This window comes from Balaenoptera borealis, assembly GCF_965194805.1.
Source record: "Balaenoptera borealis genome assembly, chromosome: 7".
NCBI classification, from domain to species: domain Eukaryota; kingdom Metazoa; phylum Chordata; class Mammalia; order Artiodactyla; family Balaenopteridae; genus Balaenoptera; species Balaenoptera borealis.
This window is the reverse complement of record NC_138864.1, coordinates 108,278,486-108,302,247: the sequence shown is the minus strand read 5'-3', so window position 1 is coordinate 108,302,247 and position 23,762 is coordinate 108,278,486. Positions and strand designations below refer to the sequence as shown.

At 41.0% G+C, this 23,762-nt stretch overlaps 1 protein-coding gene across 8 annotated transcripts in view; it reads left to right on the top strand.

Annotated features, from left to right (window-relative positions):
* The window catches only part of LOC309632091 (uncharacterized protein), a 204,679-nt gene that overhangs the window by 123,357 nt on the left and 57,560 nt on the right, over positions 1-23,762 (top strand). For 6 of the 8 annotated variants that reach the window (XR_014246721.1, XR_014246722.1, XM_082399262.1 and 3 more), the window contains one exon: positions 16,668-17,101. Coding sequence is in view for 5 of the 8 variants with exons in the window: in XM_082399262.1 (XP_082255388.1) it covers positions 16,668-16,941 (274 nt within the window). In the remaining 3 variants the exon portion in view is untranslated. Of the gene's footprint in view, positions 1-358; positions 5,846-16,667; positions 17,102-17,284; positions 18,744-23,762 lie in introns of those variants that run through there. The other 2 variants (XM_082399264.1, XR_014246723.1) reach the window with 2 other exon arrangements.

The window sequence follows — 23,762 nt, the reverse complement described above, 5'->3', positions numbered from 1 at the left end:
ACAGGCTCAGCAATTGTGGCTCACGGGCCCAGTCGCTCCGCGGCATGTGGGATCTTCCCAGACCAGGGCTCGAACCCGCGTCCCCTGCATTGGCAGGCAGACTCCCAACCACTGCGCCACCAGGGAAGCCCCTGTTGTGTTTTTATTATAAATTGTTTTGCTTTTAGGTTCTCCTTTACGTTAAATTTAAGGTATTATATTGATGTTTTAAAAATATGTGTATACCAGGTAATGTTTACCAATGAATTTTATTTCAGAATAGCAAATATAAATAGGGCATTACAGAATTTTTTGGTTACATAAAGAAAGCTTTGGGATTAGTGGGGTTTTGAACCAGTGATTCAGTTCCTCTCTGTAGTTCCAGGAAGGACAGTATGCAAATCACCCAGATGGGAGGGATGTTTTATCTTCTATGTGAAGATCTCCAGGGAAGGGCTTCCCTGGTGGCGCAGCGGTTGAGAATCTGCCTGCCAATGCAGGGGACACGGATTCGAGCCCTGGTCTGGGAAGATCCCACATGCCGCGGAGCAACTAGGCCCGTGAGCCACAACCACTGAGCCTGCGCGTCTGGAGCCTGTGCTCCGCAACAAGAGAGGCCGCGACAGTGAGAGGCCCGCGCACCGCGATGAAGAGTGGCCCCCGCTCGCCGCAACTAGAGAAAGCCCTCGCACAGAAACGAAGACCCAACAGAGCCAAAAATAAATATAAATAAATAAAAATTAAAAAATAAAAAGAACGATACTGTGGGAGCAGATTTATTTACATGAAAAGATTAAAAAAAAAAAAAAGATCTCCAGGGAAGATTTCACATGTACTACATTAATATGTTTTAGTATCTTGAGGTCTTCACGTTAAGCTAGTTCTTATTAGTACTTTCCAGGAGTCTTTATTATGTCACTCTAAAAACACCACCTTTGGTTTCTCCCTTCCTGTAGGAAAGGACAGACAGGTATGGAGAGAAGCTTACAGGTCATCTTGCAAACGAGCAGAGGAGTTAAAAACAGACTCAGATTTTTTTGAACAAGGGGGCTTTGTGTCACTGTCTTCTTCCCAGGAACATGTTCTGCATGTGCCATTTTAGACTTATGACTGTGTGCTGTAAATATAGTGCATCTTAGGTAAGGTATTGTCTGTGACACAGGATTATGTCATCAGAGTCACAGCTGTGAGGTCAGGGTACCCAGGCACATGCATGCAGTGCTCACTGATATTTGTTGTTTGGGGCCACATTTTTAATTCTGTAGACCTTTTTCTTGGATTGCTATTTCTTGTGCATTTTTTGGTTGTTGTTATTCTTATATGTGGATGTAATTATCGCTCCTCAAATATTTTGTAGGGACACTAATAAAAGTTGTTTTGACGGTTCTTGACGAAATATCTTCACTCTTTTGAATTTTCTGTTTCTTCCAGGGTCTTTTTGTTGTGTATCTTGGTTTTCCACTTCCACATGGCAGGCTTTCTTTAACTGTATGTTTATGCTTAACTCTTCACTCATATAGAGATGAGGTGGCCTTAAGGCTGCCAGGGCTCGTTAATGTTGGGTGCATCTTGCGTGCCTCTGGTGGCACAGAGCCAGCCCTTGTCTGGAGAGTCGCTAAGTATCCGAGTGAAGAGGGCTTGACTTTGGGGTTTTCAGAACCACACTAGCTGTTTAGTTCTCACTAGACATTGTGTTTAATTTCTTTAGAGAATCATTTCCCTTTTTTAATTTTTAGTTTTTGCCTGGGTGGGGGGCTGTAAGTTTTGTTGTTTCTCATAAAGATAGCAATTAGGCACGGAAGTAACAGTTGTTGAGGCTTAGACTTTTCAGTTAATCTTCTCCTTTCTACCCTTTTTGTCATCTCTGGCCCATACGGTCCTTGCTTTTTCTGAGTCTGGAGCCGCTTTGGGGTTTCACTGGGTTGTGGCCTTCCTCAGCAGCAGCCGTCTCAGAGAACCTCCGGGGCTGTGAGCTGCCTCTGCTCAGCTTCGTCCGTCAGGACTTCATCATTTTATGGCTTCCAGATGTTTGTGGAAATCTCTCAGGCCCATGATAGTCTTTTAATTGTGGTGGGTATGTATACTTTTTTTTATAACTGTAATGGGATCTTTCATGTGCCCTGACCACCATTTTGAAACGGTATCTTAGTTCAGGCTTCTGTAACAAAGTACCATAGACTGGGTGGCTTATAAACAATGGAAATTTATTCCTCACAGTTCGGGAGGCTGGTTTATAGAAAGCTGTCTTCTCGTTGTGTCCTCACACGGTAGAAGGGGCAGGAGAGCTCTCTGGGGTCTCTTTTATAAGAGCACTGATCCCATTCATGAAGGCTCCACCTTCGTGACTTAATCACTTCACCAGAGCCCCACCTCCTAAAGGCATCTTATTAAGATTTCAACATGTGAATTTGGGGGGAAAACAAACATTCAGTCCATAACAGATGAGAAGTTCTTTCATTTGCTGATTTGTCAGAAGCACATCTGAAGAATTAAGTCAGAAATGCATTTAGCCAGGAAAACGTTTAAATGAGGGCGTGATAACTGCAGTGGGTATTGGGGTTTGGAAACACTAACCCTCAAAATAACTTGGCTGGGAGGGATAAATTGGGAGATTGGAATTGACATACATACACTACTACATATAAAATAGATAACTAATGAGGACCTACTGTATAGCACAGGGAACTCTACTCAATACTCTGTAATGACCTATATGGGAAAAGAATCTAAAAAAGAGTGGATATATGTGTAACTGATTCACTTTGCTGTACAGCAGAAACTAACGCGGCATTGCAAATCAACTGTACTCCAATAAAAATTAAAAAAAAAATAACTTGGCTGGGAAGAAACAGTGAGCTGACATTATTATACAAAGACATGCTTTCCAACTGTGGAGGCTATAGTCATTCATCATAGAACACCCCAAGACACTCTTCTAGCTTTGTTGCTAGAAGAAAAGATGCATCTTGTGAAACATGCAACTTAGTCATTAAAAAAAAAAAATCTATAGAAGTAGTGGTAGTTGTTCCTGATCTTTAATACAAGTATAAATGTGCATATGCTTACTTTTTAATTTCTTTTCTGCCCTTAGACATAGGAATTTCTGAAAGAATCTCCTGTTCCTTCATTTCTATAACTTTTATTCCTTAGCGGATAGACCCTCATACTTCTCCCTGTTCTTGTAAGAAGCATCTCATATTCTCCCTTCCCATTTCCTTTGTGGAAAAAAGCTCCAAATTCTTATTGATCATCCCTTTCTCGTATTTGTCCCATAGTTCCTGAAAATGCATAGTAGATACCATGAAGATGGGAAAAATCAGATGTTAACTAATTAGTTCTTTAACTTCCCTCACACAAGGGGTATCCATTTGTATCTCAGAAGAAACTCTGAACTGATGTTTCCAGTCTTACCGTTCCCTCATTTTACTCGGAAAAAGCAGCTGTTTCCCTGTGACGAATCCCTGGAGATCTTCCCCAGAGGTCCCCACAGTTAGGGCCGGTTGCTCCCATGTGATTGAACCTAACACAGAATCTTCTCAGTCTATCCTGATCTCTAGTACAATACTAGAAGCCCCAAATCTATCTTGAGAATTTGCAAAGTAGTACTGTTGCATATTAATTATCCTTTGTGTAATGGCTTAGATGTAATTGAGGAGAGTAAAGATCCTCTGGTATCTGACCTCTGTATTCTGTAAGTTGTTTACCAGTTTAGAGCCTCTGGACTGTTCTAGATCAAAGAGCAGGCCCTCTGAGGCCATGCCCTAGAAGCAGATGTGGAGAGTGCTGAAATGTCCTGAGCTCCGAGGATGCAAGCTCCCAGAACATGCTTGTAATTTATTTCTGGTATTGGTCAGAACAAATATCATCAGCTTGTTCCACGTGCCCTTCTGTCCATACCCACTTGGAATGTGTTGAGTGCGGCTTGTCAGTAGTCTACTGAAAAATGATGGGCCTAAAAGGACACTATGACTGAGAATTTAGAGCACCGTCACACTGGTTCTGGGACCTGTCATATCAGTTGACTGCTACTGTTGGATGAGAGAAAAATCAGCAAGTTTTATCTTTTCCTCTGGAGGAAATACCTTGTATGGATGGTCCCAAAGAAATGAGACGGCCATGGTGCAATGCTGGTGATGTTAAGTACACTCATGTAACCCAATGCTGGTTAACACGTAGAACATTTCTTCACCTAGGTTTTCTCATGCCCCATCCAATCAGCCTCCACCCCCACTGGCAAACACTTTCTGATTTATATCACTGTTTTTTCCTGTTCTTGAACTTCATCTAAATGGGATCACAGAGCATGTACTTTTTCGTGTCTGGCTTCCTTCACACAGCAGTTTCATGTTGTTTGTACCCTAGTTCATGCTTCCTTTATTGCTGGATAGTGTTCTGTTGTATGAATGGACCCAATTCTTTGATCCATTCTCCTGGTGATGGACATTTGGATTGTTTTCACCTTTTTGGCTGTTATGAACATTAAGCTACTATGAACAAGTCCTCTCTCTCTCAGTCTCATTCCTTTTTGGATTTAGGCTTAGTTGATGGACCAGACAGTAGATCTGTGTTTACCTTTATAAGAAACTTCCAAACAATTTTCCAAATAATTATACCATTTTATACTCCAACCAGCAGTGGATGAGAGTTCCAGATGCTCCAATTCCTTCTTAACAATTGTTGATTGTCAGTTTTTCTAATTTTAGCCATTCTACTGGATGGCAAGTGGTATCTCTTTGTGATTTTTCATGTGCATTTCCTTGATGACTAACATGTTCTTATTGGCCACTTGTATACCTTCGTTCAGTCTTTTACCCATTTTTATTTTTCTTGTGGCCATTTTAAAATTGGATGATGAGGACTTCCCTGGTGACGCAGTGGTTAAGAATCCGCCTGCCAATTCAGGGGACACGGGTTCGAGCCCTGGTCCTGGAAGATCCCACGTGCCACGGAGCAGCTAAGCCCGTGCGCCACAACTACTAAGCCTGCGCTCTAGAGCCCGCGTGCCACAACTACTGAAGCCCGCGCCCCTAGAGCCCTTGCTCCACAGCAAGAGAAGCCACCGCAATGAGAAGCCCGTGCACTGCAATGAAGAGTAGCCCACGCGCAGCAACGAAGACCCAATGCAGCCAATAAATAAATAAATAAATTTCTAAAAATTGGATGATGATGATGATGACGATGATTGGCTGCATGGCATGCGGGATCTTAGCTCCCCAACCAGGGAATCGAACCCGGGCCGCCTGCAGTGGGAGCTCGGAGTCTTAACCACTGGACCGCCAGGGAAGTCCCTATTATTATTGACAGGAAGGAGTTTTTTTTCCTATGTATACTCTGAGTAAAATTCTTTTGTCAGAAACTTGTAATGCAAATATATTCTCCCAGTCTGTATCATTTTCTTAAAAATGTCTTTTGATGAGCAGAAGGTTTTAATTTTGAAGTAACTTAATTAATCAGATTTCCTCATATATTATCAATACTTTTTGTTTCGTAGGTAATCTGCCTCTTCAAGATTGTAAAGATATCCTTCTGTGTTTTCTTTTAGAAGCCTTATAGTTTTAGCTTTTATACTCTGGTCTATGATCCATCTCAGATTAATTTTTGTGTACTGGGTAAAGTAGAGGTTAAGGCTCATTCTTTTGCATATGTTTCTTCAGTTGTTCCAGCATGATTTGTTGACAAGACTTCCCTTTCCTCATTGAATTGCTTTGGCACCTGTATTGAAAATTGGTTATCCATGTATGTGTGAGTCTATTTCAAAGGAACCCTAAAGAATGTTTGTGCAGACCACATGTGGCATGCACTTAAGTCTAGGAAATAACAGTTCACACTGGTCAACCTTAATAAGCCTCAAGTGACTGACAGTCTTGAACTTACATATCATGGAACATTTGCATCAAAGGTCACTAACAGAAACTTTGCAGGGGCCATTTTGGGGGCCATTTTTTGTTTGTTTTATAAAACTAACCCAGCTGAGGCCTCTAGAAGTTCCAGCATTCCCACACTGAAGGTCAGGTTCTTATCTGCACAGAAGTATACCATCAAATCTGTGCGATCCAACCTGAGCCTGCAGGCAGCTTCAAAGAGAACTAAATATTTGAACTTCAGTTTTCTTATTTGAAAACTTGGATATGCATGGATTCAAAATGACTGATTTTGGAACTCATTATAATTAAGTGTGGGTCAGACAAAAACATACTACTCTTAAGAAAATTTTTCGTAACGTAAAGAAACTTGTGACGAAAAAGTTGTTTTGCTGGTTTGTGCATATTGTACACTAAAATAGATCTGCTGACTTTAAATAAGTCTTGTCTACGAGTAGAATCTCTGCTTGGAAAGGTTTTTGTAAACAGTTTTATCTAGCGTTTTTACTTGAATATGGTTAAAAACCATCTTCTTTTCAGAGAGTCCTTGATTTGAAAACCGAAGGATGAATAGAGTAGGAAACACACCGCATTATTCCATTAGAGGGGTAGAATAAATGCTGCTTATCTCTTTTTGACACCCTGAATTTTCGAGTACTAGAATTCGTGTTTTCATGGTATGGCAGCGCAGGAAAGTGGCTGAGCGCAGGACTCTGACGCTGGACGGCCTGGGTTGGAACACCAGCTCTGCGGGTCCCCATAGGCGAAGGAGTCAGCCCCTCTGTGCTTCTCCCTAAAACCGGCAGAATCAGAGCGCCTTCCTCAAGTTCAAGGAAGGCAGGAGGCTCAGAGCTGTGCCTGAGTCAGAGTGAGCATCATGGGGACTGTTGGCCGGTAGTAATATGATATTACTTTTATAATAAAGGTGCACAAGAAAAGGAAATCTTTTTAAAAAGAAGAAACTAAAAAGCAAAAGTACATTACTCTCCTACGGTCCGGATAGCTCACTATTTGTAGCATGCTCCCCAGTCGATTGAACTGGTCAGGTTTTACTGTTAATTTCCATTCTCCCCCCCAAAAGGATGCTGAATTAAAGGTTTTTCTTTTGAGCTTCTTGGGAGGTGTATGCCCTGGAAATACAAGAGGTGCTTCATACTAATTACTAGAATTCCTTTTGTCGCTACAAAGAGACTTTACAGGGAAAGATATTCTTTGAGTTCGCATCTTCCTCTCCTCCTACTTTGCTTTGAGCTCAAGTAAAACACAACAGTTGCTCACTTGAAATACCACCTCCCCTAGCCTGTGTTTGGACTTGTACCGCTGTGCTCAGTTCCTGGCCCCTGTTTTTGCTTTCTCTAGCAATTTCCTGGCCAGAGCAGGAACTAGAGCCGAGTCTGGGAGAAGCGACTGTGACAGGCCTGTTTTCCCACCCGTGCTTCCCCGCACGACTCTGGAAGGAGGGGTGTGTCCGACCCTCAGTGTAATCCGTGTGCCCATTTAGCAGGGTTGGAGATGCCCGTAAAGCAAAATCCAGCTCAGACCAAACACGAAGGTTGCTAATGTGTTGTTAATGGTGTTGAAATATGACATTTTGGTGATACCTACAAACCAGGTTTGACTATAGACTGAAGTGTGAGCTTTCCACACATTGTCACAGGAAGGCTGTCATACGCCTTGGAAGCATCTGTCTTCGTTGTACCATACGTGGTTAAGGCCTAAGGAAGACTGATGTTATTACAGCTGACTTACCTGACCCTACTGTATTGAAAGATGGACTTCTCACGAGGTCCACTCGGTGTCGTCGGGTTTGTGTTTATGTTCCCAGTGTTGTTTGGTAAATGCCGCAGAGGCGCAGAGCGGTGGCATGTGGCTGTCACGATTTGACGTCCGGGAGGTCACTTTCTGCTGAGCGTGGCTGCTCCCTGCCGTGCCAGGCCCCTCTCACCTCTCGGCAGCCCTCTCCCTGGTGCTCGTTCTCACTCCTCGGTCTCTGTAGCTGTCCCAGCCTCCCGTGCACAGAGAAAACAGACACCAAAAGGTGAGCTCACTCAGGTTCTGGCCCCAGTCGACACTTCCTCTGCACCCGCCTTGCTTTCCTTGCCTCCTGCTCCAGTGGAAGAGGAGCCCTTCTCCGTGTCCACGCTCTGGACCTTATCCCCTCTCACCTCCTCAGAGACTTTCTCTCTCTGACCTTTACCTGCCATCCACCACTGACTTTCTCCCATGCGCGTGTAGACCTACTCAAGGCTTACCAATTGAAAACAAAACCACTGGCTTTCATATTGCCTTTCCTTTCGCTTACTTCTCCACTCACTTCTCCTGCCAGGGCCAAATTTCTTGGAAGAACTGTGTGCATTTGCTTCCTTCATTTCCTCACCCTTGCCCCCTTCTCAGGCTACTCCAGTGTGGCTTCTGCACCTGTGACCAAGTTGATATTGCTCTGGCCAAAGCTGATAGTTGTCTTCCTATCCTTCTGTTGCCACATTCGCCAGATATATTTAGCATTGTATCTACCGTGACCTGTTTGATGTCCTCTCCTTTCTGGCTTGCCCTGCCCCTTTGCCTTTTTCTCCTCCTTGCCCTTTGCAGGTTCTTTCTATCCACCTCTGAGCGCCATGCTTTGTATTCAGATGCCAACTGGACATTCCCACTTGATATCTTGCTAGTGCCTCATAGCCAACAGATTCCAAACTGATCCCAGTTACCCAAGCTTGAAACCTGTGATTTACTGCGCCTTTTCTTTCCTCATCTTCCAAATCCACAAAGAAACAAAATCTGGTCAAAATTCCACATCTCAACCATTCTCAAATCCATCTACTCTGTCTCCAGTGTGTCCGTCTTGGTTACCATCACCTTTGACCTAAATTACTGCATTTTAGCATCCCTCTCCCTGCTTATTGATGTTCTTCCCCAATCCATTCTCCCGACTGCATTCAGAGTGATGCTTCTGAAAAGCAGCCTCATCGTGTCACTTCTCTGCTTGACTCTCACCCGATTCTGTGATATCCTGTACCCAACTTGATCAGGGCCGTATAGAGTATGTGTCCTCGTAAACAAATCATCAAACACTAGGATTCACAGGGGGACGCAGAAGAGAGTTACTTCCCCCTCCGCACAGCAGAACCTAATGAAAATCCCGACTGGACATCACTCACCGCTGCCCTCCAAGGTTCCTGATCGTGGGCTTCATATTCCCGCCACCCTCCCCCACTCACCTGGTCATGCCTCCCAGCCCCATCCGCTCCTACCTGTGGTACTGCTACTCCATTTACCACCCCCGTATTCAGAGAGCGCAGCTCTTCGCTGAATGTTCTGATCCTTGAGTTTCATCCCTGTCTTGTCTTAGTTTGGGTTCCCCTCAGGGCAGATTCTGAAAAGGATACAGTCTGGTCTGACTCCACTATGTAAGAACTGGGTGACCTCTCTGTGCCTCAATTTTCTCATCTTTAAAATTCCACTTTATAAGATTTAATTTCCACTTTATAGTGAAAATTAAATTAATTTGTGCATGGAGAGTGCTTTTAAAAGTCTATCTGAAGTGAGAGAGTAGCACTGACGTATATACACTACCAAACGTAAAATAGATAGCTAGTGGGAAGCAGCCGCATAGCACAGGGAGATCAGCTTGGTGCTTTGTGACCACCTAGAGGGGTGGAATAGGGAGGGTGGGAGGGAGGCTCAAGAGGGAGGGGATATGGGGATATATGTATATGTACAGCTGATTCACTGTGTTATAAAGCAGAAACTAACACACCATTGTAAAGCAATTATACTCCAATAAGGATGTTAAAAAAAATGTTAAAAAAAAACCCCAAAACTCGATCTGACCCATAATAGTAGTCAATCAAGTTTGCAACAATGATAATAATGACTACTACTGTTATTAAAAATGTCACTTCATACAGGTTTCCATCCTCAACCTACGTAGACCATATGGGAGCCCCTCTTATGTGTGCCAGTAGCATCCTATGCCTCTTTTAAATCATACTTGCTAGCTTGGTGAAGGAAGGATGATGGCGTCCTGTTCACCATTCAGCGCTTAGCCCAGTGCCTAGTATTATAGTGTACGGTATGTACTGTGTGCTCAATAAATATTTTTTGAATGGAATTAAATGACTTGTAAAAAGAGTATTCCAAATATTCTATACTTCTTACCTTTAATAAGCTGCCTTTAAAATACAAAGCATGCCTGTTAAAAAATAAAACATGACAAACAAAACGTAACTGTGCTCCAGGGGTTTGTCTTTAAATCCAGCATCACTGAGTGGGCCTGGGCAAGCTCTCTGGGTGTCGGTGTCTCTGGAGCAGCTCTGCCTGAGAGCCTTTGTCCAGTTCCAGAATTCTTCAGTTCTCTGATAACAGTGCACAGTAAGGATAGAGTACGTTTTTAGGACACTCAGGGTTTCCCTCATAGTTATGTTTTTTCCTGTTAGCTGGTGGGAAAATGTCATCTTGTTTCTTGGGCTTGCAGGTTCTTTCCTAGTCCTGGGGAATTTTTCAAGCTGGCTATAATGAGAGGGTCTCAAAGAACCACAGAGAGGTCTGGTATGTTCTTTTCAAGTTAAACATAATGTCCCTTCTGATTTTCACTTCTGATCGTCTCTGTTTCTGAGCTGACTTCTATAATTGTATTTAAAGATGTATCAGAAATAAGGTCTATTTTATTTTGATGCCTGCACCCTTGACATCCTTTAACCTGTGTTTCCTGCCAAGTCAAAAGCCTTCTTCAGAACTACTAACTCTAATGACTTCTTTCTTTCTTTATTCTTTTCTCTCTTTCTTTTTTCCTTTAATGCTATGTGTACACACACACACACACACACACATATTATTAAATTGTGGTAGAATACATACAATGTAAAATTTACGATCTTAACCACTTTTAAGTGTAATGGCATTAAGTACATTCACATTATTGAACAGCCATCCCCATCCTCCATCTCCAGAACCCTCTCATCTTGCAAAACTGAAACTACATTCCCATTAAACACCAACTCACCATTCTCCCTTCTCGTCAGCCCCTGGCAAGCACAGTTCTTTCTGTCTCTGTGAATTAGACTACTCCAGGAACCTCATATAAGTAGACTCAGACAGTATTTGTCTTTTTGGGACTGGCTTATTTCACTTAGCATGATATCCTCAAGGTTCAACCATGTTGTACCACGTATCAGAATCTCCTTCCTTTTTAAGGCTGAGTAACATTCTGTTGTACGTATAGACCACATTTTTGTTTATCCATTCATTGGATATTTGGGTTGCTTCCACCTTCTGGCTATTGCGAATAATGCTGCTATGAACATAGGTATACAAATAATTCTTTGAGACCCTTCTTTTAATTATTTTGGATCTAATGATTTCTTGAACCTTCTTTCTTGATGCTTCTGTTGTTGTCACAAACTCTTGCCTTCCTCTTTTGGCCACTTATCACCCCTCGCCCATCAATCTTCTTTGCCATTTTGCTAATAACGAACATCCTACTGTCAAGATTCTCATGCTTCAGTGTGGCCCTCGCAGAGCTGCTGCTATGTGGAGAAAACAGTTTGGCAACTAAGAAGTATTATTCGTTCCCACCTCCTGGACACCCACCAATTCCTGCTATTTTCTGAAGACATACCAGTGGTTCCTAAATTTTTTAAAAAAGACACCTTAGTGACAGGGCAGATTTTTGTGGCTATTGACCTTCTATATTTTGAAATTTAACTGTTCATAGTAGCATCTTCTTGATGTATCAGTCCTATAGTTGTGATATTGATATCTGTTTTTCCTCCTGAAAACAATATATGACAATCATAGAAAACTTGTATAGAAAAAATGTTACACACAATAGCACTATCAAAAAGCAGACACTGTTAACATCTTGATGCATATTCTTCTGGTCTTTTTAATGTGAATTTTTATCTATTTAAGATCATATTGTCTTGCACTTCTTTTTTGCACTTAAAGTGTAAGCATTCTCTTGTTAGGTCTTTGTAAATAGTTTAATTATATGACTGAGAGATATTTACAGGGTGTTCATTAGGTTAAATAACATTTTTCTAATTATAAAAATAATGTTTCTCATACGAAATGTCAGATATCTCAGTATTGCAAAGAAGTAATGAAAATCTAAGTCCTCTGCCCACCCCTTCTTAAGCTTTTTAAATGTATTCTTTTCCAGTCTCTCTCTGAGATTAGCTTCTCTTCACCCCCGCGCCCCCCACCGTTTGTCTGTCCCTCTCTCCATTGATATCATATTTATATACAATTTTATATCCAGCATTTTTACCTAATATTATATTTTGTGATTTCCAGTGTTGTTAAGTGTTCTCCAAAAACCATGATTTAAACATATGAATTTGCTAATTTATTTAGTCACATGCTTTCCTCCAATTTTTGATGTTTAGGTTGTTTCCCGTTTTATGTTATTGTATGTATGTCCTTGTATAGTTATCTTCCTGTGTATCTGTGATTGTTTCTTCAGGAGATATTTATAGACATGTTATCAGTCAAAACAGTTTGAGGGTTTATAAAAAGATATTGCTGATTTCCTGAAATGATTGTCTCGCCTCACTTCACCTGCTTTGCTCTTTTTGTTGTGCATTTTTGTGAATCTGATTGATGAAAAAAACCTTGGTGTTTGCTAGTGAAATTCAATACTTTTTCGTGTTAATTGACATTTTATATTTTGGGGTGAATTGTTTGTTAATATCTTTTACCTTTTACATTTATAATAATGTAAAATATATTATCCTCTTGCAAGTATTTTATTTTTTGTTTACCTTGCAGTTTTGTCTGCTGGTTTTGAAGCTACAGATTTTAATATTTTAATGTTGTCAGATTGAGTTGATTACCTTGCCTTTTGTTGCTTTTTTCTCCATTGCTTTTGTAAAGCTAAGACTTCTTTTCCTATCTCAAATTCAGAAATATATTCTTCTAATTGTTTCTTTTTCTCCCCTTTTACATTTAACTCTTAATCTCCACAAAATTAATTCTGATGAAGGTTATAAAGTGGGAGCTAATTTTATTTTTTCAAGAATATTATCTTGTTCTCATGTTTGTCCAAAATCCCAGTAAAATTGAGATGAGAACCAAAGCAAGTGCTTTTTTCTTCTCTTAGTGCCTTGCTTTTTTCCCACTGAGAAAAATGAGGAGGCTGCGATATACCTGTGGACAGGATCAGAAGCTTTACTTCTCAGCTCAGAACTTGCCGTGTCTCTTGCCAGCTCGGGAAGTGTGATGCTCCACGTGGGTTGGTGGGGGACAGTGACAGCAGCGATAATAAGGGATGGGGGCCCATGAGCTGGGGACTAAGTAGCCCAGAGTGAGCCTCTCAAAGTCTTGACCCCATTTCAGTTTTCCTCGACTAAGATAAGCTACCAGGGCTCAGCTCATTGGAGGCTTACTTGAACCTCAGGTTATAGCTGTAAGGCGGCATGTGGTGAAAAAAGAGTCCTAGCCTGGGAAAGTCAGAGAGCTTGGGTCCAGTTTCAGCTGTCAGTCAACTATCTGTGTAACATAGGAAAGTCTCTTAACTTCTCTGATTTCCTGATTTATAGAATAAATCTGAGATTTAGTCTCAATAAGTTATGGTCTCGGCAAGTGGCAGAGCTAGGTTGTGCTATGACTTTGTTGGGGAACATTTCTTGGTAACTAGTTCATCTTTCCTTATTAATCCAGTCAGCCAGTATGGTACCAAGTTTAGGAAGAATATCACAGTATCACGTAATACTCCACCTTGGGGCGTTTCTGCTTCTTACCATTCCTGACCGTTCCTAGTCTATTTCAAGCTTCCCTTCTGAGAGTCTTCTGTCTTCCCTAATAATTTCTTCTCCAGCTACCTCTTGTGTTTAAGAATTAAAAAAGATGAGCTAGTAATCAGGAAACACTCAGAACTGATGTTTGTCACTGACCTTGCCCTGCCACTTGCCTGGGGTATAAATTTTTTTAAAAAGCTGAAATAAAGATATGAAAAGCATTTTGAAAAATGTGAAGCATTAGGTGATAAAAGTAATAGTTATGAGGTACAAATACCTGCTCTCAACCATGTTAATTGTTTTTATTGGTATTAATAAATTATTATTTATTAACAAATTAATAACAGAAATTGCGTTGAGAAACAAAACAGTCACAGGCCAAACCTTTTGAATTTCAAATATGTTTATGTTAACATACTCTGTTTTAGGCAACCAGCAGAGAGACTATGGTCAGGTAGTTTTTATATGATGAAGTCATCTATCAGTCAATCCATTACACTTTTTAAGGTGTTTTAATGTTTATCTCCCACTTTTTGGCTTCCAGAGTAAAATACCTCAGATGAAAATTTCTGTGGTGTTGACGTTTTCCTCTTGAGAATGTATTTGCTGTAATAAAATACAGTAACCACTTGAAATCTATAAAACTTGTGTGAAGTCTGGATAAACCTAAACAGTTTTTTCTTTGTGCTCCAGGAGCACACAGCACTATATATTAAATAAAGCACAAATATTTATACATAGCTGCAACTGTGTTTCATTTCATTACAATTATGTCTTGCCTGATCTTCAAATAACATGAAAAATCATCTTTAAAATAAACCTTGAATGGTTATGATCTTCACAGAAACAGTTTCTTTATTAATTAAACTTTTGTTTCTCATAGTGCATTGCTTTGATCTCGTAATATTTTTTAAAACATCCTGAGGGTTTATTTTCAAGGCTTCCAAATGAATTTTTATTTCTTAAAAGCCATAATATATTCATGGCTCAGTGAATCCCAAAGACAGTATTTTTAAACTCCTGTTAAGTTTATTTTTCTTAGCACGCTAGTCTGCTGCATAATTTTCTTTGCTCTATGGGTCACGTGATTCCTCCCGTCCATAACACACGCACTTAAAAATTTCACTTCCTGATTGAGCCATCAAGATTATGTAAAATGTAAATCAGTCTAAATACCTAAGAGCAGGAATTTTAAGGGAAAAATGCTGTTTTCTTTTTCTGTTTCATTATTGATGCCTAAAAAATCGGAGTGTGTGTTTGCCTATTTGTATTTGGAAACTAGAGACTGTTAGGGTGTTTTTTTGTTTTTGTTTTTGTTTTTGTTTTTGTCCCTTCCCTTTCAGATTGCATCAGAGTTTGCTTTCATTATAAAAATAAAGTACCAAGTAGATAGAACGTAGGAGTGGTGTAGTTGCAGGACTGAAATCAAAATGGTTCCGATTACTGAGAGAGCTGTTCATTTACTTATTCTTTTCATGATCTGAATGGAGAGTGCAGCATCTCTCGAAAGGTAACGATTTGATATTTCGGAGTTGTAAATGGTCATTTAGCCTTTCTGCGGCCTGATATAAATGAAAGTAATTTCTAGCAGGCCGGATGACACTTGGTTTATCATGAATCTAAAAATCCCTCACATTTTCTCAAAGCAGTTTTGAAGTTGTCATAGTAACGGCATGATATTTGGAGGGTCTTTTTAGTAGTTCTTTAGCTAGAGTTAATTAATTTTATTAACCCTGGACGTTTTTCTTTTTATTCTTCTCTGACAAACAAGGGCCATAATTGCTCAAGTATGTATTTGGTGTTCTTTATTTCTTGGTGACTATAGTTTGAGGACTTGATGTTTTGCAAGTTGTTTCAGGAAAGGAACGAGAGTGTTATCAATTGATTTCAGATAGTTTAAACTTGGGTTTTTAAATACTTCTCTGTAAAATTGCACGACCGTTGTAGGACAAGAATTTAGTTTTATTTAAAGAGATGGGGTATGGGAGATGTTCACTCAAATTTTATTGTGACTTACACAATTAAATTGTGTTGCAACTATCCTCTTTTTTTTTTAATTCTGCTAGGTCCAGAGTAAGAATTGAAGAACACAGAAGGGAAATGTCAGACTTACAGGAGAAAATTATTTCTTTAAAAATGCAACAGTCAGATACAATACCAAAATTGTGTTCCACAAAAGAAAAAGAAATGGATAAATCTGACTTTATCAAAATTGAAAATGCAACAACAGTGCTCTTTGAAACTCTAAAATACGCTAAAATAAATTATCCTCTAGGAAAGTTTGTGGGAATTTTTTTATTGGGAGAAAGTAGGTCAGGATCTTCTGTTAGCAAAGCTCTGTGGCAGAAATTCTTGCCAGTATGGTGATCGGTGAGGAAAGAAGCCCCTCTTGGGCAGGGAGAGGGTCAGAAGAAAGAATGGTCTGTACTGGGTCTGGATGCTGGGACTTGAAAAAGTATCAGATGTTGGATGCTTTTGTTTTCTTGTAAAAGTGATGAGAGAGATGTGACACTTACAAAAGGTATCATGTGAGTTCTGTGGGCTTAATGCTAATGCCAGTATCCCTACTGTTGTGTGGAGTATTTGTTCAACCAGAGGTGGTTCAAGACAGTCAGGGTAGCAGCATGTGCAGCCAACAGCAGTAAAGGTGCTAATACACGTCCAGTGATGTCAGGAGTTACGAGACAGCAGTTTCAAAACACTGCAGTAAACAAGGTCATAGTGTCCCGTTTTGCTGGAAGAAGGTTTGTTTTTATGAGCTGGACAGTACATGGATGAAGTAATTTTTCAAAACAAACATCAAATTTATATGTTGGGTTTTTCTTCCTACTTTTTGGATTTAAAAAAAAATTAACCAGGTGAGATTTAGTAAGGGTTACATTTTTAAGCAGAATTATACTTTTTTCCTGTTTTGTTTTGTTTTGTTTTTTTAATTGATTCTCTGTAGTTTCCACAGAGGAAATGAAAATACTTCTGATCTAGGATTCTTAAATGCAGTTTTAGAGAGCAAGATATGACCCAGCACACGGCAAATGCCAATCACCATCACCACTAAAACACTCCTTCTAATTTTGTACCTTTCGCTCTTACTTAGGCGTCTACGTAGGAGAAAGTTAATGGCGCAGAATGCTGCTGACCGCGTGGTTCTTGTCTTAATACATTTTCCAACCTTGAACCTGAGACTGCCAGAGGCTCAAGTCTCTGAATGCTCGTCTGAGCCGTTATCTGCTGGTGGCCTGGTTCCTGAGCTAACAAGTGGGTGTCCCAGGCATGCGTGTGGTAATAGCAGCAGTGGTGCCACGTGGCGCCCAGAGGTCGCCTTGGTCTGTCCTGGAGATTCTTGGTCCTCGCTGAAGCTTCTGAGTTGAACTGTGAACTTGGGGCATCCTGAGAAGCGCAGGCATTTTGGAGTTCCACAGCAAACCTGGATGTTAAGTGTCAACACAGCTTATAAAGTGAAAGCTGGGGCCTTGAGGAAGGGAATTACCCTCATCTCGTCCGGACCTGCTTACTGTGCTGGAAAACAAAGTAAGTTTTGTTTGTTTTTAGTCAGTTTCTCCTACGTGTTTTTCTTGCTAACATTATTAAACACTCAGTATCTGGTAAATGCCAAGGTTTTTTTTTTTTCCTTTTCATTGGGAAGTAGGAGATGAAGTTTGTTAAATAGCTGATTGCTTCTTTTATCTTTTCTGTCTCTCTTCCTGTATCTAGCGTGCTGGCTGGCTTGTTAAGAGGTAGAAAGAGACTGAAATTTATCATCAATGAGAAAACAAAAAGTTCTCTTTTTTTCTCTTTTTAAATGGTTCAAGAACTTTGCCATTAATTTAATGACGGTGATACAGACAAGGCTTTTTACGAGGTGCAGCCAGGAGCACATCTAGCAAAACAGCCCCAGTTCACTGCCCTTATTTCCATTGGGAAGCAGGAAGGGTGCGTGTACAAGACAGGTATGAGGACGGGGGTGTCTGCACGTGGGAACTGCAGACACTAGGTGGGAATGAATGGCTCTTGGATAAAAGGCTGTAATTTTAAAGCCTGTCAGGAAATGGAAAGGACCTGAAGAATACAAATTATTTAACGATGTTGGGAAAAAAATTTAATATAAAAATGGGATAAAATGTATAAAGTCCTAACCGAATTTTTCCTTCATGTTAGAAAGTTTCGTGCCTTGCAGATTTATAGAAAATATGTTTAATAACTTTAAAAAATAATAATTAAGAGGCTTCATCTCCTACACAGAAGATTCTGTGACATCAGCCTAATTCTGACACTTGGCCCCTGTCTTACATTTTTGTTTGTTTGTTTTTTATGCTGATCCTGTCTTCAAAGATGTTACACGGCTTGATAAATTTTTAATACAAAGTTCTGTGGTTTTGAAAATGCAAAACGAATAGAAATGCAGAGTGGTTTGTGATTTGTAATTAAAATTATCCTTCCTCATAAAATGGACTGCTTTTACCGGAGAATTTTCTTGACTTCTCTGAACTTAAAGAGTGACACTTTGAAGGTAGAAGGGGGCAGCATGTCTGTAGTGTGGCGTTGGAAAGCAGAAGTCAGGGGTCTTACTTTTAAATCTATTGTGGAATACAGTGTGAATTTAAGTTCGGGCTTCTGTGCCGTGGGAGTTCCCATTTTATCTCAAAGTGGTGATGGTAGGACTTGAGGTGTCTGTATTTCATTTGAAACACTCCAGGCTCCCTATATGAATGTCTGTGAATTATTAATTCAGCAAACATCTTTAAGTACCTTCTTTCTGTATAGTGTTGTGCTCAGAGCTATAGTTTTTCACAATTAAATTTACAGAGATTTGGTTTATAAATCAAAGATTGAGAACAGTTTGAAACAAGGGTGAATGAGCAGAGCATTACCATCGAAACAGTTTGTTAAAGATGGTGCCAAGTGAGCAGGGCTGTCCCCTTCTGAGCTGCCCCTCCTAATTAAAGGGGAAGGTGGCTGCCATCTGTCTTCTTTCATTCAAGGCAGTAGGGGGTCTGGGGTGGAAGGAAGCAACCCCCCCTCTTATTTTTCTCCCACTCTTTTTTATAGTCGGCTTTCTCTCTAGTCAGTGACCCAGAAGGTCATTGATGATCTGTCTATCTCAGAATGAATAGTAACATAAGCATGCAAGGCACTTGCAAAAAAAAAAAAAAAAAAGTTTATAACATGAATTTATCTATTTAGAATTCTGCTTGAATTATGTCTGAGAGTATTGTAATCCCTTTGTTGGTGTCATTGCCCCTTTTGTCGCTGAGGGCACTACTGGCAGAAAAAGTGGGGGGTTCTACTTTTATTGATTTTGTTTTTTCATGAAAAATTGTTTACACTCCACCAGGCATAATGTAGAAGATGGCAGCATGTAGCTCTCCAGTGAGGATGTACAGGAATATTATTTCTTACCAAAACCAAGGACACCTGTTAATTATTATTATATATATATATACCTATATATATATAATCTCAAGGGAAGTTGTGGACAAAGAGGTTAACAGATCTCCAAGATACTCAGTGGTCTACTGGTCTACTGCAGCTTTTTTGGTCCAGTCATTGAAATAACTTAACACTGATTATCCTTCAGTTAAGCAATAAGCCTTTCAAACCTTTTCTCATGAGAATAGGTTATTGGAGAGTTTAGTTGTAGTTTGGGGTCATGGCTTTAACTGCTTTTGAAGCATAGAGTATTCTAACAAAATGATTGAGCTTTCTTGCCTCGGTTTCCACACCTTTAAATGGAAGAAATATGTGCTGCTTTTAAAAATATTTAAGAGAATATGAAATAATACTTTCTGTCTTTGATAGAAAATTTATTATAACTGAAAAATTCTAAAATCTTTGGTTATTTTTGTTTTCAGTTTTCATATACAAAAACTAGCAAAGTGCCACCAGTTATCTAAAAAGATTTGGTCCTTAACACTCTCTGTTAAGCCTCCCCAAGCAGTAGATAATGGACTTCTCAGAATATGCTGACTTTTAGAACTCTCTGTGATGTGGAAATGTGTTTCTTAAACCCATAGCAATATATTTGGAAAGCCCAAATGTCACAGTCATTGTCTGTAATTTTATTTAGAGTATTTTTTCAAATTTGTCATCGACCTGTAATGAGGTTTCTTGGAAACTAAGATGTGCTTATGTTGTTGAATGTTGGAAAGAGCAGACTGTAGATTCTGGAGACACTGACAGCAGTTTGTATGATTGGGTGATACCTGAAAAGTAGCGCGTTTCCTAATCACTGAAGGATACACGGTGCTGAGCGGGCGGGTCTTTTTGGCTTTTTCATGTAATTTGGACATTGAACTAGATGCTTCCCTAACTATCTTTTTAAAGTTGTGATCTACACTAATTTGTTTTTACCCATCAGTATATATTTCAGGGCAACTAAATAAACGAATTAAATGAAGCACATGTATAAGGTGTGGCTCTAAAGTAATGCAATTAATATTTTAACTCACAGAGCAAAAGACACATAGACATGCAAATGGATGTTGCCTCCTTAAAGTACTGTGTTAGCTGGGAAGAATTTAAACTTCTCCTACAGCAATGCCATCTTTGCCAAAGACACATTCAAAACTTTTTTTCGCCATTGCCTTAAAAGCCTCCCATCCTTTTTTATTATCCACAGTGGTGGGAATTCTCTGGCCTTGGAGGGTAGGAAGGAGCCAGTAGCTAGGTCTGATGAAAAGGTTTATGATCCACTAACTGATTTGAGTCATTGATTCATGTAAACATTTACTGAGCCACCGACTACATTCCAGCAGTCAGCACTGCAGATTCAGAAACGGGCATGTCAGGGGCCTGCCAGGAGGACAGTTGAGTGGGATAAATGACATATAAAGAGGTAACATCACAGATTGACAAGTACTATAACAGGGATACACGCGGTGCATGGTGTTGCCAGAGCCCGGCGGGGTTGGAGGGGGGGAGTTAAAACTTGATGGAAAAATGAGGATTGTTGTGTACATGATTTATAAAGTGGCTTACATAATAGAATTTTGGAAATGAAAGCCCTGAAAAACACCTTCTACTTTAAGAATAAGGAGATGGGAATTTTATTTCTGAAATTCTTTAATTCTCAGCTAGTTGAAAGCCTTATGAAAAAAGGTGTTCATTCTGTAATAGACATCTTTTTTTCTTTTTTTTTAAAACAAAAGAAGTTGTGGCTATATAAAAGGTGAGGTCTGAAAAAGATTTTGGACATTGTTAGAATAACTCCGTGTTCTCCAAAGGAGATTATGTTTGAGGAATGATTCTTACTTACATGTTAAAATTGAGTACTTTTGACACATTAAATATACCAAAGCATTACATGCCATATTGATTCCTGAGAGTAGCTGTCTAGCTTTCGGGAGACAGTGAACTTGAAGCTGGCCTGCATCCTAAGTATATGGTGGGAGAGAAAAGGCTTCCTCAGGTCTTTCGTGTTTTATTCCGCAGGGACAGAATTTCTGTCCTACAGCCAATAGGTGATCTCCCTGTGGATAAGTTCACTTAACAGTTATTTGTGGAGTGTCGCTCTATGCCAGGCACTGTTCTAGGAGCTGAGCAGAAGCTTGATGATTGCAACCCCCCCAGGTGCTGGTACATCCTCAGCAGGACCCTGTGGGTGTGCACATTCAGCTGCTGTTTCCTGGGTGCCTTTCCTGAGCATGACAGTGTGGGCCTGGACATCATGCTGCCCGCGGAGAGCTTGCAGCTAAGGTTCCGTGCACAGATAAACATAGAGAAGAGAGATAAAATGTATAAAAGAAAAGAGATAAATCAAACACACTACACATTTGTAGAAGAGATTTTTCTCAGGCTGGGCCATCAAGAAATGCATCATGGATCGAGGAGGCTTTGGCCGGACAAAGAAAGGTGGTGTTGGACTTGAGGACTGCGAGGGTCTGAGTCCGAGGACACATGAGCAGAGACATATAGAAAGGGATGGGAAGTACTGGTGCGCAGAGTGGGCAGTGACTAATCTGTTGTTGCTGGGCAACAGTGTGTGTATAAGTGACTAACGGGAAGAGAAGGCAGCAAAGGTCAGTTGAGGCTGACCCGGGAGGGCTGTGAAGGCTTACGACGAAACGATTTAGACTGGATACTAAGTCATGGGAACAGTTGAAGAATTTTGGTCAGGTGAATGACAATAGGATCTTCTGGAATCAGTGTGTGGGGTGGCCTGGACAGTGAGAAAACCATAGCCAGGGAAGCCCAGCAGAGCTGCTGTGATAGTCCAGGAGGGAGGTGCAGGGGGCCTAAGTGAGGGGGCACGACTGGAATGGGCCTGGATGGGAGGGGTTGCCTGGCGGGGAGGAGGATAGAAGCAGAATTGTTCCAGATTTTTTTTTTTAATATTTATTATTTATTTATTTTGGCTGCACCAGGTCTTCGTTGTAGCATGCAGGTTCTTTAGCTGTGGCATGCATGTGGGATCTAGTTCCCTGACCAGGGAGGAAACCCAGGCCCCGTGCACTGGGAGTGTGGACCCTTAACCACTGGACCACCAGGGAAGCCCCTACTCCAGATTTTTGAACTCAGGTGCCATTTGTTATTTCTATGTCATTTGCCAGGCATTTCACGTACATTATCTCATTCAATCTTAGACTAATCTTATGAGGTTGGTATTTTTGCCCTTATTTCAGAGATGAGAAAACTAAGGCTCGGAGAAAGATCTGTCTAAAGCTGCCCAGCTAATAGGATATAGAGCAGCATATTCCAGGCATCCCTGATTTCCATGCCTGTGCTCTTTCTACTGTACTAGGTTTTGAAAAGAGCAGATGTGAGAGAGAAGATGATCCCTATCCACTTTGTACATGTTCAGTTTAGATACTGGTCAGACATCCATCAGGCAACTGGAGTTGTGGAGCCGAATCTCAAGGACAAAGTTAAGAGGATCGGAGACAGGGATTTAAGAATCAGCTGCGTGCTCCTTTATTCAACACATACTTGTTGAGTGTCCTTATGGACGAGCACCGCGTGGCAGTGGGAATACAGTGCTGAATGAGAGAGCCATAGTCTTACCCTACAGAACAGGCTCGTGAGGGAGACTCCATACTGTGGGGTGACTGTGATGCAGGCGGGGAGTGCATATTTGCTACAGGAACACCGACCCGGGGGACCTAACCAAGTCTGGGGACCAGGAAGTCTCTGAAGGAAGTTATAGTACTTAACACGACACTCGCATGATGAGTGCCAAGGTAAAAAGGAAGAAAAAAGCATATTCCGGGTAGGGGAACTAGAATGTACCAAGACCCCAGAGGCAAGAGAGAAGCATGATACATCTGAAGAACTGGAAATTATGTGGCGCTGAAACGGAGAAAACAGGAGATAAGGCCGGAGAGGTGGGCAGCAGCTAGATCAAGAAATGCCCCATAAGCTGTATTAGGGGATCTGATCATCTCTTTAAGGACATGGGAAGTATTCATGGGTTTTAAGCACTGGGGTGATGTGATTAGACTCATGTTTTAGAAGGACCGTTCTGTCTGCTGGAGAACAGATTTTAGGGAAGCAAGTACCGGAAGCAGGAAAACTGGTCACGAGTTCATTGGAGAGAGGATTCTAGATGAGAGGTGAGGGTGATCCGGATAGAGAGACTCTGGTTGATGTTTAAGAATGGTAGACATATGGAATTTGCGGGGTTGTTGGATATTGGGAGATGAGGGAGAGAGAAGGATAAAAGTTAACATGTAAGTTTCTAACTGGGCCGCTGGGTTGTTACTGGTACTTTCCTAGGGGACACGGTGGAAGGATCAGGTGCGGGGTTTAGGATTATTAGGTTTGGTTATCCTAAGTAACCATCTGGTATCCTAAATAGTAAAGGGAGCTGAAGGAGAGGGGATCGTGGTCAGAGAGAGGGACATCAGCATGTACTAGTTCAGAAGTGGAGCAGTTCAAGTGATAGTAAGAGAGCAAGGTCGTTGGAGTGGACAGGTCCAGAGGAGGGGGGAGCTGGCCGTGGGATGTGAGGAGGTTAAGGAGCTGACAGACCCATGCTGGATGGGTGTTCATGTGGAGGTTAATGTCACACAGGTTGCTGGCAGGACTTGGAGTGGAGAGGGTCAGCGTGGAGGTCAGTCACTACCTGTGGCGTAGGTATGGCGGTTGGGCACTGAGGTGTGTGAGTTGCAAACGTGATTTCCACGGACTGCGTGCACAGCGTCAGAGAGAGAAGGGAGCTGGAGCACGAGGAGAGAGTGAATGGGACCCAGGACTC